This window comes from Rhea americana, unplaced genomic scaffold (genome assembly GCF_003343005.1).
Source record: "Rhea americana isolate MKP2758 unplaced genomic scaffold, rheAme1 scaffold_116, whole genome shotgun sequence".
NCBI lineage: Eukaryota > Metazoa > Chordata > Aves > Rheiformes > Rheidae > Rhea > Rhea americana.
The window spans coordinates 2067978-2083007 of NW_028185217.1; the positions used below are offsets into that span (position 1 = coordinate 2067978).

At 40.5% G+C, this 15030-nt stretch overlaps 1 protein-coding gene and 1 long non-coding RNA gene across 7 annotated transcripts in view; one reads left to right on the plus strand and one right to left on the minus strand.

The window, feature by feature from the left end:
- Window positions 1-15030, minus strand: part of JADE1 (jade family PHD finger 1) — a 47639-nt gene continuing 32609 nt past the window's right edge. For all 6 annotated transcript variants that reach the window (XM_085318029.1, XM_085318038.1, XM_085318047.1 and 3 more), the window contains 6 exons: window positions 13129-13340; window positions 11124-11291; window positions 10369-10485; window positions 5813-6343; window positions 3287-3404; window positions 1-2365 (listed from right to left, as the gene is read on the minus strand). In XM_085318029.1, coding sequence (XP_085174155.1) covers window positions 1461-2365; window positions 3287-3404; window positions 5813-6343; window positions 10369-10485; window positions 11124-11291; window positions 13129-13340 — 2051 coding nt within the window. In that variant the 3' untranslated portion in view covers window positions 1-1460. The remainder of the gene's footprint in view (window positions 2366-3286; window positions 3405-5812; window positions 6344-10368; window positions 10486-11123; window positions 11292-13128; window positions 13341-15030) is intronic.
- LOC146600776 (uncharacterized) lies at window positions 1590-9759 on the plus strand. Its single transcript, XR_014897438.1, has 3 exons — window positions 1590-1667; window positions 2291-2380; window positions 9162-9759. It is a non-coding gene; the product is annotated as an uncharacterized LOC146600776 (long non-coding RNA).

Here is a 15030-nt window from a genome sequence, read left to right on the forward strand (position 1 = left end):
ATTGAAACCTCTGGAAGACTTGGTTATGGCAGAGTTCTACTGTATTTTAAAATTTTTCCCTGCTCAAGAAGCAAGGGTATAACATTAAAAAATAACTGAATACGATAACAGTAGGCTAAGAGTAGAAAAGGGAGGGGGCTCTTTTTATGCCTGTATTTCTGTAGTACATTGCTGCTTAAACTGTCTTTTAACTCGTACATACCTGACTTAACTCTATGCAGAATTCCAACACTTAGAGGCTCCTAACAATCCACTGTTATGTGTGCACTCTACTCAGTACAAAACAAACAGTATCCTAATGAACTGTTAATATTATTGCTGATAGCTTACTAGTTATTGCCATTTGCAATTATTCAAAAAAGTATGTAATCAGAATGTGAGCTCCCTTTTCCATCAAATCTAGTCCAGAATAATTTTTCTTCATTTGAATGTAAAGAGCTAATCACAATTTATTGCCTTTCCATTTTATTCTCTTTAAAAATATATATTTTTAATGTCCATTTTAAAGTAATCCTTTAGTGTCATAAGCCTGGCTTTCCCAATACATACAATTAGTGCATATGTGGTGGGCTTTGGGAAATCCTACTGACTAGTGCCTTAGAATATTTTTTTCTTGAATTGTCATTGTATTCCAGGAGGCAGGTGACTAAATAAATCCACAGGGTGCAGTAACCCATAAGCCTGCTGTCTGCTCAAAACTAAGCCGTTCAGGAATTCTCTCCACGCTCAGTCTGAGTCTTTTCAAACTGCTGCACTAAGGCAGCTGCTGCCCTGACCTGTCGCTTCCTTTCTCCAGTATAAAATCATGTTTATATCTGGCCATCTCTTAGATGTATTTACATGTAAACTCTGGAGTTTATGGAGGGTTTTGAGCTACCATACGCTCAAATTGAATGCAACAAAAAACATTCTACAGACAGAGGACAAAGACCTACCACCATCCAAGGAAAGTGACCATTTGTAAGGGGGTTTAGCAGTGCAGTACGGTTAAATAACCACCTTTGATTTAGTACACTCTAGTTAAATTAACAGCTTGTGCTTTTTTGGAAGGAAGGGGAAGGAAGGAAACAAAAAGTATCTTATCAGTACTGTTTAGCTAAACAGGGATGAATGCAGCCTACCTTCCCCTACCCACCCTAGCCCCTTCTAAAGTTTAGAGAGTTATTTTAGTGTTCATCACAAATCCTATTGTAATAGTGATGTCATTTCTCTGCTTCCTCAGGAAAATTGCAGATAAAGGTTCAAATTTCTCACAGAACAGGTTGGGGGGTGGGCAAAAAAAAACTTTCGTTTTAAGTGCATGTAAACATRTTTATACAGCTCAGGAATAACAGGTTCAATTTGTCAGTCTATAGCCACATCTAAGAACTCTCCCCTCTCACACCAATAAATAATGTGGAGTTGGCTTGTAGGCAGTGACTCTACCGACCACGGTGCTGACACTACATCCCTCTGGCGGGTCAGGATGCCAGGATGCTTCTCCTAATAATGTCCGTCCTCCTGTTGATCGTGCTGTTGGGACTGAGCCTCTGCTGTCTGCACTTTTTTTCAGCCACTTCGGTTTCCGAGTCGCTCATTTCGGCGTCAGGGAYGTACCCATCATTCTCGCTGTCGGGCTTGAGCTTGCTTTTCGCCCTGTCCTTCGGTGAAACCCTGCCCACGCCCAGGTAGGGGTAGCTGGAGTTCTGGCGGCAGGTCTCCTCGGGGCTCTCGCCCTGCTGCTGTCGCTCCCCCTTCTTTGGAATTCGGAATCCGCCCCAGTTTTTCACCGGGCTCGTGGGCGTCGTAGGCACTTTAACTACCGTCTGATTAGAGTTTATTTTGACAAGACCTCCATTGCATTTAGGCACTATATCCCTCCTTGTGCCAGGTGCTGTCCTACCACTGGAGTGGTTCACAGCCCTCTTATTTTCTGATTGCCTCTGAGAGAGTTCTGTGGGCCTCAGCGGTTTGTGGTTGTGTTTAGAAGTCTTTTCCTTCAGTTCTGCCTTGATCACCTCACACTGGGGCTGATTGTCTCTCCTTTTCCTGTGGTCTGGTATAACTATGCCATTTTTCTGCTGTGCTGATGCAACCCGTGCTTCCGAAAAGCTCTTGTCAAAATTTATAAAGCCTCCTGGAGTTGCACCATCTTCCCTTTGGCTGGGCTGCCTCAGCATGGATTTGCTGTCATTCCCAGAGCTATTTCTTACTCTGTCGCTCTTGTGTGATTTTTTCAAAGAGCGCGTTAGAGATGTGCCCATTTGTTTCCTGAAGAATGCAGAATGCCATTTCAAATCCTCTATCTTAGGGGCATCAGGACCCAAAGACGGACTGTTGAACAACACCATGTTTTCCGTTGTTGAGGAGAATGAAGAAGGCACACCTAAATGTAAATAAAGTAAGTTAAAGCCAAGCAATTGCGTATCTTGGTTATATACCACTGTTTTGAACTGTACCTATTTTTAACTAATTCTTCATGCCTCTGAGGATGCATACATGGGCATTTGGTATTCTTCAGCATACATGGGCATTTGGTGGCCTATCCAGCACTATGTGGGTGCCAGCATATTGGGTTTGCTACCTGCTGCTAGTGGGGGTTACCTTCCGCACAGGAGTGCTGCACCTGTTTGTTACACTTGTGGTGAATGTCAATCCCCACACTGCTGCATGCACTAAGACAGAGAAAGCTCAGGATGGGGTGGGGCAGAGCRAAGAAACCAGCAAGTCTGGCTGACAGACAATTCTCTATAAAATTTGTTTTGTTACTGAATAGTTAAGAGTAGTCTAGTTAATCACTTCAAAGTTTTTCATCTCTGAGAAAAGACTACTGCCACTGAGAASGGGCAGAAAGAAAACCACATTGTTTCAAAACCTATTTGCTACCTTTTCCAAATTAATTTCTTTAAACTATGGTCTATGGTAGTAAAGAAACACATGTTAGCATAGCAGCATTAATAAACCACAAGCTTAATATGTACAGCATGGCACTTACGTGTCTCTGTCATAAGGAGTAATTAGTTTAAAAATAAAAATCACACCAGAAAGGATCTGAACCAGCAAGCCGTTCAGTACCCTGATAAGAATACAGACATACCAGTTTCTATGGCAATGCAACCACCATTAGAGCTACGCCGATTCTCCTTTTTCCTCCGATCTGCTGATGCATGGTGGACTACACAAGATTTTAATGAGAATAAACAAGGTCCTGTTGTCCTTCAAAGTAAGTTAGTCTCTAACCAAACTTTTTAATGCTTGTGCCTGTGGTCTTACCCTTAGATGTGAAAAAGGTAACACTGAAGCCTACCTGAAAGTCGTTCTTGTTCCAACTGCTTTGCGWAGAGATTAAATATCTGTTCTTGAACTTTGCAAGCAGATCTCTTGATTTTTTCCCTTCGAGTCACCATGTAAGTGAGATTACGTACCTGGAAGGCATCAAATTGATGAGGTTTACAGAAAGTATATTTCTATAATGCTACAGATCCATCAGTTTAAAAAACAACAAAGAAAATCTCTTGCTCAGCAAGATTTTTCCGCTTACCCTGAAAATTATTATGTGTGTGTTTGTGTGTGTAAATTCAGCTTACATACTACACACCATTTAACAAGTTAGATATCTAAGTTTGTCCTCCTTCACTACATTGTTTAGAAAGGAGCATTATGTACCATTTAACCAGGAGATTAGTTCATCAAACCTGGGGGGGCCCACAGAACAGAAGTAACTTCTGTAAACACTTGTATCATAAATATTCAGAAATTGAGAAATGCAGGAAAAGCTTAAATATACYCGGTGCTAAACAAACAGCTTAGAGCTATTTGTCCCTCACTGGTTGAGACAACACAATAGAGAATTATACTAAATAATGAACAGGATGGAAGTGTGGAAAAATATTCAAGAGAACTAGTCTTTTTAACAAACCTTCCATTGCAGTATAATGGACAAATATGGAAGCAGGCYACTGTGTAGGTGCCACAGCACCGACTTGCAGATCAGGAACAGTAACAAAAAGATTATTTTGACTGGGTCTCAGTAGTTTTTAAGAACACAAACTACATTTTTTGCCTTCAAATTTTGACTTTTAAAATCTAGAAAGCTMTGTAAAATCTTGGTTGCACAATCCCTACTCTCTACGAACATAATAAAAAGCCTTCCTAGAACTTGTAAGTTTTTTGTCCAACAAGGGAATTGCTGAGCATTGCTTCGGCCCATACGTGGAGGCTCCCAAGGCTCCCCCCTCCGTTCAGCACAGAGGCACATGACAGGGCACACTGGAGGTTATAACCTTGTGGGCTGAGCTCAAAACCATTAAGGAGGAGACATCTACCAATTGTGATTGTTCTTGCTAAGGCTGTGCTATAAGGCTTCCAGTCCAGGCACAACCAGTAATTTAAGAAAGTAAGTGTTAAGTAGTTGTTGTTACTCTGTAGATTTTTTGAGAGATTCATCTAGCCTGATACCCTTTCTGATACAGTTCACACCATTTTGTTCCCTGCCCTGCCTGATCCCAGCTGCAGAAAAACAGACATGTCAGGTCCACAAAATTACCTGTGTTTTAGGTAAACTGGATGCTACCATTTCAAAATCTGTTTCTAGATGGACACCACTGACATTAATGACATCCATAACTTCATCTATCAGACTTTACCTTGAAGARGAACAACATTGGTGGCCTTTTTTGTTGGAGGTTATCTTGGATGTATGCATCAGTGAGAACAGAGCAGTAAAATACAGAAAGTAGCGCTAGAACAACATATCCTATTTAGACACCACACTTGCTTAAAAATGGAAAGGATACAGAGTACGTTAAGATCAAGAGAACATAGTGATAAACTCATGGAGCTGATCAAGATTAAAAGAAATCTTGATCACACTGAACAGCAACAGATGATATTGGTAAATGCCAAATACCTGATCTAGCAAAATAAGGGTCACTGGCTAGGAGCTGAAACTAGAAAAAACACTTTAAAAAGAAAGAAACTGCAGCTATTAATTAGAAAAGTATTTAGCCACCAGGACCCTTTACAAAAGGATGTAACAGATGTTTGAGCGCCTCAAGTCCCGATTCAAAGACTAGACCGTATTCTGAAGGAGAGCTGCTAGTTCACCCAGAAGTTACTGGAGCTGAGGCAGGACTTCCGAGTCATATGCAGCCTGCCCAAGACATATGCTGTAGGTATAGGACTAAACTAACTGCAGTAATATTTCTGGCCCTAACATTCCCTCATCTCTCTACTAGTTAATCCAGAAACAAAAGGTAATGAATTCAGGTCATTTCAGTGTCAGATGCACTTAAGATTAAACACCAAACTGATCCCATTAAACTGCTCTTTAAACACTCGAAACCTAATTAAGTGGAATACCGTATGCCTACCAAACCTACCAAACAAATAGCCCAGTGAAATGTCATTCTACTATGCTGCGTCAATGAAAAACAGATTAGCTCCAAATCAAGGTACGTTTGGGGATTTTATTTTTTTTTTTAGTATATCAGAAGTAAGGACCAGAGAAAGCTCTCACTGGCTGAAAAGGCACTACCTGCAGGGATGCGGCAGTACAGCAAACAGCCGATATGCCAATCCAGTTATATAAAGGCTGGATGCTGCAAGCCAAGACCTGTCAACCCTGTGGACTAACCTGCCATTTGAAAAGCGTAATTGGTTTAACCCATTTTGCCCAGTAACTGTCTTTTACACCAAGCTGACAACACAGCTTTGAGTCAGAAGGAAGCGAGGAGAGCCTGTGCGCAACAGCAACAACYGAAAGCGTACTTTGGTAACTCGGCCAATGAAGCTCTGCGCACCTCGTGCAAGCACAGGCAGTGCAGTGACTTACCCGCTCCAGATCCTGCCGGAGGTGTGTGAAGAGCTGCAATCGTCTGAACAGAACGTCCTGCTCTCGCTTGGCCAGGTTGTCCTCTTCATCCTTCTTTGGGGTAATCAAGGGCTTATTGAAACTGGCTTTTCTCTTCAGCTTCCAATACTSGTAAAGGAATCCCACAGGCTCCTCAGGCAGCCGCAGGGCTTTAGCCACTTCTGAAGCCTCAACAAACGTGTAGAACTCATCCTCCAGCTGCTGGAGCTTTTGCTTGCGGACGCTGACTCTGTGGGCCTCCTCTTGGTTTTGATCGATGCTGTGGAAGGGGTCGACATGGGCAGGAAGAGAGCTGCCCTGAAGCCCGTTCCCATTCTGCTGGCCTGGGCTTTCACTGAGGGACTCATCATTCGCTTTCTTGGTGGAGCTGTGCTTGGGACAGTATGACTTAAACTTGACCTCATCATTCTCTGCCAGTATGGTCTTCATCTCTAAGCCACGGTCAAACGCACAGGTGACATGGAAGGCTGTTCTGCAGTTCTTCACTGAACACTACAGAAATTAAATTAAAATCAACCAAATATAAGTTTAAAAAGCCATACGGCCTGTAAATATTTGAGCAGCCAGGACTCCTTTGGACGAACACCGCATTACTGGGCTCTGCTTCCAAGCTGCATGTACTCTCGCGCTCTCTTTTAATGAGGTTAACAATTTAGTGCTTTCAACCCAGGCAACGATCAAGTGGCCCGGTGGGACAGGAGTGGGTAACCCCTCCCTGGCCCAATCACACTATTCAATAACCAGCAAATACACAAAGACAGTTCTTATGGTGACTGGAGCCGCTCACTCAAAGCAGTGTTACACAAAGCAAAATATTTCCCCCTTGACTGTGCCAGCATGAGAGGGAGGAAAAAAAAACATCTCAGTGGCTCCAGGCCAGTCTGATACTTTTAATTAGAAGTCTTTCCTAGCACCTGGACCTATGCTACCCAAAAGCCTCCACTGAGCAGTTTTTTTTTTTACCCTGTTACCATAAGTTTATGATGTCAAATATGAAATCACTGTAACTCACTACTTCACTTACTGTAGCCTTTACTTCACCTGGGGAATAAGGGCCAATTCAAAAAAWTTTTTTGTCATTTTTCATCCTTCCCAGTGAAATCTAGTCATCATGGGTTGGCACTAGTTCAGCTCATTTAACACTTCATTTCAATTATAAATAGTTTTCTCTTGCAAAGTGCTCTTGCCAGCTATAAATTGAAAGGTTTAAATATATGTTCATACATACATACACACACACRCACAAGTGTACTTCTATCAACTCATACTTCTGTCTTCAGTGAAAACAATTAAAAGGGGAAATGAATGTTACTGACATTAACTAGGAGGGAACAAAACTACACTTTTTAACTCAAGTCATCTATCCTTAAAAAGAAATTCATTGCATGAGGATATTTATACAGTACTTTGTAAAGAAGACAAATATCTTTCTCTTCCGGGTTTTCCTGCTCAGACTGAYTCAGCAGCCAGGTGGCACGAGAAGGTACAGAATCGCACAGAATGGCTGAGGTTGGAAGGGACCTCTGGAGATCACCTAGTCCAACCCCCCCCTGCTCAAGCAGGGTCACCTAGAGCATGTTAGACAGGGCTGCATCCAGGCGGGCCTTGAAGACCTCCAGAGAAGGAGACTCCACCACCTCTCTGGGCAGCCTGGTGCAGTGCTCCGTCATTCCCACAGGAAAGATGTTTTTCCTGATACTCAGGCGGAACATCCTGCGTTTCAGTTCGTGCCCGTTGCCTCTTGTCCTGTCACTTGGCATTGCTGAAAACAGTCTGGCTCCGTCCCTTTGACACCCTCCCTTCASGTACATGTAGACACTGATCAGATCCCCCCCTCAATCTTCTCTTCTCCAGGCTGAACAGGCGCAGCTCTTGCAGCCATTCCTCACAGGAGAGATCCTTCAGTCCCCTAAACAACACTCGAGTTTATACTGCAGAAGTTTCAGATCAACATTCTTTAATAAGCTCAATATATAAAGTGATTTTTTTTWAAAAAAGCACATCTTTTGCCCTTTTTTCTCTTACTAACAAACAGGGCAAGAGCAGCCCAACTGGACATTAAATACCAAAGAACAAAAAAAAAAAAAAAACTTTAGCGATGGTTTCCAAGCTGCTATCATTCAGAATAATTAGCTCTAGTGTGGTCATGTTTTCCTGGGAGAAGAGGGGGAAGCCTGTCTCATCAGAAGGAAATTTGCTGAACTTGGAAGAAAATGCAGTCTCGCTTTTCCCAGCTTACTGCAGCTGCTCTCTGCCTTGCCTTATGCATACTTCCAGCTGCCGCTTTTCTAATTATTGTGAACATCTCATAACATCTCTGGAGAATCTCTCCGAGTTCAGCTAGTTAATGCTACTTCCTTTCGTATTACAACAACTTTGTAAAATGTTCTTCTCTACTGTATAAAAATTTCATAACACAAACGAAACATTTCTCGCACCTATCTTTCACGATACTGTGATTTACATAATTTCTATGAAATGTCAGGCAAAGCTGTAATTTTCTACTCTCCTTCCCCCCATAGTTTAAAATGTAGAACTATCTAAAATGGCAGTGATCATGCCTGCATGTCATCCTGTCTCATAACTAGAAGGGAGAGAGAGGTATTATCAGAAGAAATATGGGAGGATGATCCCCTCATCCCCCGCATGCTAACATACATAAATACTCTATATTCAGCATAAAACTACTATAGTTGCCCCTCAAAACAGGTCTGGAGAAATTAACAGTTTCTCTCAACTATGTAAGAGCTGCCAAGAGGAAGGGGACAGATCTGCAAGGAGGTATTATGTTTACAAATTTATTTGCTGTGGACAGATTTATTTTCTTTACTTAACATTTACTATTTTATATATTCCTTAAATGGAAACAGACTGATAGGTTTCACTGGAGCTCCTGCTGCATTGCTGTTTTACAACTCTTTCTGGCAACCTCATCAAATGACTCAGAGTAGGCAGAGGAAAACGGGAAATGGCTAAAATTTGATTTTTAAAAAAAGTGTAGGATTTTAGGAATTTTGGTGTCCCAATTCTGGTCTTACCATCACAGATTCTGTAACATTAGGATAACCACCAAGTAAGAACAACTCGATTTCTTGAAGATTCCCTGCTTGTAAAATAGAGACAATAATACCTTCCTATCTGTTCAGGGAGCTTTCTGAGAACCATTTTGCTGAGGTATTTAAAGCACTTTAAAGGTGAAAAGCATTACCACAAACACTACATTATTTTTTATTACCTTTTTCTAAAACAATGATACCACTTTGCCCCAAGTAGGTCACCTGCACTTACTCTCTCTCACCATTTGTTTCAGAGTAAGGTCAAACTTCTGTCTCATCTCTCGGGAAGCTGAACAAACGTGGGGTAACACTGCCCAGTCTGAAATGCTCTGGTGCAGATCAGTTCCCATGCTAGAGTGAGGAAAGCTGAATCCATATCCAATTGGAACCGCAGCGAGACTAACTGGCACTGCGCCAAAAATGCGAGTTGTTGGTATGAAACAGGACCTTCATGCTGGCTTTACTGTTGAGGCTTATTTATTTATTCCATATGGAGATTTGGGGGGAGGTTGTATGGAGGCTATGAAGAGACTTTAATTTCTTTGATTCTGCCCTGTCGTGCTGTTTTGCGCAGTCATCATCCTCATGCTAAAGTGAGTATTAAGACTCGAAACAAAAAAAGTGACATTGCTTCCACAGCGATGTAAAGTGGGAAGTCATGCCAAGACTTCTTTTCCTTAAAGAACACCAAGGGCTCCAAAATTTACTCACAACCAACAGACGAAATGGGGCTCATTTCCTCAGCTTGTGGCCTGCCTGAATCTTGGGCAGGCTAGTTAAGCAATCTTTTTCTTTCCTACTGCTCAAAAAGCCTGATATTAAAATGTAAGATGTACTCCTCAGTAAATTAAAAGCTGCAAAAAAAAATAATTAAAAAAAAGAAAACAATTTCTTATCCCCAAAGGACTTGTAGTATCACTGCCTCCTTTAGCAGTAACAGTAGACTTGAAATTCACTCGAACTCCAGCTATACTCATAGCCAAAATGTTCCAACATTAGGTTGTGGCTAAAATTAGAAATTCAAAGCTAGCCGATACAACTGAGTTTTATCATCAAAGTAAAAGGTGTTCACTTCCASTAACTTCAGTGAGAGCTGGGGATGATTAGCACTTTCGAAAGTTAAGTTGTTGCAGGAAATACACAACTCCCATTAACGTACCTAACTTGTCTTTTAAGTCCCTAACAGAGATCAGCAGATGGGTTTCAGCACAGAAGCTTTTAGCATACACGCTTCATTTGTGTGTGAGGTACACCACAGAAAATTACAAAATCTAAGATGATGATCTGGTTATTACTACTAAAATTTTACCAGAAAGTAAGAGCATACTGACTTTCAAAAGCACTTTGTGTGCATTTAAATCCACAGTAACAACAACAAAAAAAATCAACTGCAGATACACATTCTGTGTATCTACTAACAACAGACAAAACAGCATACAGATATTAATGTTACTTAATTACCTGTATTGAAGCCCCAACTTTTTCATTACAAAGGCTGCACACTAATGCCCATCTGCTGCTGGGAATGTGAGAAACCTTYGTAATAGGTTCCATTTTTTCTGGGCTGCCAATGCTCACCTAAGAGAAAAAAAGTTTAAAAACAGAGTGACTACTATACAGTTAACTGAACAGGTATGCAATTTTATCAGAAGAATGTAATTCTTTGAGGGCATATACCAAATAARCATGTTCCAATTTCTTCAGTTTGTGAAGAACTAAAAATGAAAAGTCACTTAAAAAGAAATCCTCACTACTGGAACAAAATAGTTACAAACTGAGCATCACCAATTTAAAATTACTGGAGAGAATGAATATTTTGATTATCAGAACCCGTAAGAATTCTCACTGTTACATCTGAACCTCCCCTTGCTCATCTTTAAATTTCAGTTCACAAAACAAAGCAGTATTTTGTGCCTTCACTATAATGAGCTTTACCAGCAGTTACCCCTTTTGAAGTCTAATCATGGTTGACAAAGCTAACACGATTACTTCCTTTAGATGTAAAATCTGACAGGATGATACATCATAATTGAAAATAAATGCATTTCTGTTTCATCTTTTATATTGTCTTTCTAAGAAGTGTCACATACATGTTACAGTATGTTACAGTCCTTGTAGCAACACATACTAAGTTGAGCAATGTCTTTAACCAGATTTCTTCTCTCCCAGAGTCACTGTAACCCTGAGTACTGGTACTCCCRTGGATCAGGGCCTACCTCGGGAATCCACAGAGCACAGCTAACATGGACCCACTTGGTCCCACTCCGGGTCGGCTTCATGGCACCACCCTTCTTGGGACACAGCAAACACTTGGGCTGAACGCCAAGCGCGCAGGTCCTGCACAGCCAGCTGCCTTCCGGCACCTTCAGGATCCCGTAACACGCCTGTGCTCCCGTTTACAGATAAGAGAAAGAAAAGAGAGGAAACAACACGCAATTCGTGTTATTTTTTAGCTGTTCACATGCAGCTTTTCACAACTCTCAGAATGTTAGTAAAATGTATATTTTTATATATATATATATACACACACACACACATGCATCTATATGTTGTGTATAGTATACATATTATGTACATACGCATGTATATATATTATATATGTATATGTTTTATATACATGCACATACATACATATATATATACACATACGTGTGTGTGTTTATGTGTGTGTGTATGTATGTATGTGTAGGTATATATGTGTGTATATATATACACACATACATTCTCAGGATGCTGAGAAGCTCCACAAGCTAATTGTTTATACATGCATATATATGTGTGTGTATGTGTGTGTATATATATATGTATATACATATATGTGTGTGTATATATACACACATACATATATATATGTATATACACACACACACATATATATACATACATACATATGTATGTATAAACAATTAGCTTGTGGAGCTTCTCAGGATGCTTTCCTAAACTTAGCCAACCACATTACCCTTCCCCAACAGATTTTTCCTTTCAGTGAGAAAAGCAAGAAGCCATCACTAACTGTTAATGTAAAAAGAACACTACCCACACTTCAATTGGGAAAATAAAGAATATTTTTACCAGCTCAAAGAGCAAAGGGGCTACCAACAGGCAGCCCTGTGAACGGTGAGCTACAATGAAGCTCGGTATCAGAAAGACTACAAGTAACAGGAACTGGTCTGCACCTAATTCAAAAGGTAAGAACCAGAAATTCAAGAGCCTGCTATGCAATGTTATTCTAAAGCACTGGGGTTTTTTACTTCTTATTCAGTGCAAGGAGTGCAGCATAGCGACTAATTAAGATCACTTTCCTCAGAAGACTGTTTCTGTATGGACACCTCCATCCAAACTACTGTCAATTTTAATGCCCTAAATTTCAGATTTGATGTGATTAGAGATGAAGGTTGAGCAGCTACAGGTCTACAAACATCAGCTTTACTTCTTGGAGAACTTTGCAAGATAGCCACTTGTATCTTGCTGCTTTTGTAGCTGTATTTCTTTACCATGTGTACATATACATTTAAATAACAAGCAAGGAAAATGCTGTCCTGCTTATCAGATGGCACAGCTTACCTAACTCCAAAGGACAAAGCAATCGTCTTGAAGTTGGGAAGGGAGGACASACTGATAGGAAGGTATCTTCCACAATAAACAACAGCCAAGGAAACAGATACGCTAAAATAGCATCTGCTCTTCTGTGCTAAAAAGACTTGTTCGGCTGACACCAAAAGGTAGCACATAATGGTGCTTCATTTGCTCAGCTCAGTAGGCTCTTCATTAAGGTAAAATCATTAGGATAAATCCATCCGTGTCCCTAGCAATTGCCTGAAATTTCTTTTTCCTTCCCTGTTCAGTCTAAAGTGCTGATATTATACATATCTAAAAAGCATGYAGAAAGAAGACAAAAGCAAGAACATAGCAAGGTGACCAGATGAGAATGTACAACAATGTGCACCTGTACGTATTCAYGAGACTACGCTTTATCTTCTAACTTCCTTTACACATATGCAATACCATCTTTTAACTCTCTCAGCATGACATTTTTACAGTTACATGTATTTTTTGATTATATTGTTTCTGAATTCATCCTACTGCTCAGTGGTCAACTCTGGCAAAACTTAATAGAGCAATGACTGTCACTGGAAGAATCAAATCTGTTAYCTCCAGCAGTTTGGAGAAGCTTCTGTAAGCACCCCTGCATCATTCCCCACCGTGACCGAGCTGCCGTACCTGGTGCACACAGATATTGCATTTGTCACAAAACACCATCTCGTTGCCATCTTCTCCRTCTGGAGACTGACAGACGTCACAGACAACATCTTCATCGTATTCAATCCCAAGACCTTCCTCCGTCTCGATAGCGTGATTCATGTTATCGTAGCATCGCTGTTCAAACTCCTCTATGACCCTTTCCATAGTGTACTCATCCAGCTCTGGCATCCCTGGGGAACAGGATTTGTTACTCAATGGAGAGAACCACCACCACACGCAACTCCAGCTTCTTTTCACCATCAATAGCAGATTAGATATTGCCCATCTTCCCCACCTCGCAGCCTCCACACACGTTTGCTTCCTAAATCATGGCTGCTCCAGCATAAGTTACAGAAAGYATAAAAAATGCACACTAAAAACACATACAGTCTTGTAACAGTACTAATACAAGGGAGGTATCAAAATCAATCTTTCAAAATCCTCAGAAGATTTTTCACAAACAATTCCATTTCCTGGTCTTGTTTTCATTTTTACTTCTCCTTGGACAGCACTATTTATGGTTTTTGTTTCCATTTTGCAACCCAAACGTTGGCTTTTTGGTGAAAGATTTGAGAGTATTTTGAATTGAAAACAAACAAATACAAATAAGGGAAATATATCAAAAAATCTGGTATGATGCTTGTAGCAAACTAACAGTGTCTTTTTAGAAGTTCTGACACAACACGGTGCAACCCAGACTCTCTATCAGATCCTGACATAACAATAAATATATTTATTTCAGTAAGTGGAGAACACAGCTGTTATAAATGCAACATCAAATCTGAGATTTGAGGGTTTTTTCCTCCAACAATGACCATTAGAAGATGATACTTATACAACACTACTACTATGGACTGATTACATTATAATATTTTATAACTCGAATGTGTTAATTTGTTTTAAGTGATTATTATAGGTCTGAAAAAATCCACCATAGAAGCAGCAAGAAAATGCCAAAAAGGAACACAGTCCTTCCCTCTCCACCTTTAACTAACTGATGGAAAACACTCCATCTCACACTTGCCAGGAGAATGAGCTAGTTGTAATACTTTCAGGCTGGTACTACACTGACCCTTACCACAAAATCATGGCACACAGACACTTGTATAAGCAAAAAGCTGTGCTACTACAAATAATCATTTCCCACTGCAAAGTCAATTTGGCACAAGTATTTCCATACTCTTAAATAACTGCAATGAAGCGCAGGCTTAAGATGTCCAGTTTCCAATATCTAACATTACTGCAACATACAGAAGATGGCAACCTCTCGATGAGCACTTTAAGGAGCATATCCTCCCTTCAGCTTTCACTGTGAATAACTCGACCACAAACTCCAAAAAACGGTGAAGAAAAAGCTTCTCTAACACTCCCAAACCAGAAGAGAAGAGAAACACACCACAGCTTCCCTGACTGACAGGTAAATCCTGTGGCAGTGAGCAGTGCATTTCCTATGCAGCAGCTGAAGGCAGCAAGAGGGAACATCCAAAATTCTGCTGATGAACAGTAATGATTTTTGCCCTGCAGCCCAGAAAGATTACACTCACAAAGCAGGTGATGGCAGGGCTGAAAACCAGAGGGTTTTAGACCAGTTTGCCACAGTACTGAATTCTATCCTCATGATTGCTATCACTTTATAAAAGCCCTTAAAAATGTATCATTGACTGTACGTTCAGAAGGATTAAAAGAAATAATTGAGGGACTGGAGTTTAATTTCAAATGTTTATATTCGTTCTTTTAATGATGAAATACACATTGTCAATACCTACAGCATCTCAGCAGATGTCAAAAAAAGCAAGGGAATTCATAGCTGCAGGGACATCATAAAGCAAATGCCACAACTCCAGATCAGGAAGTATTTCACTTTTTAATGCCCTTTAAGAG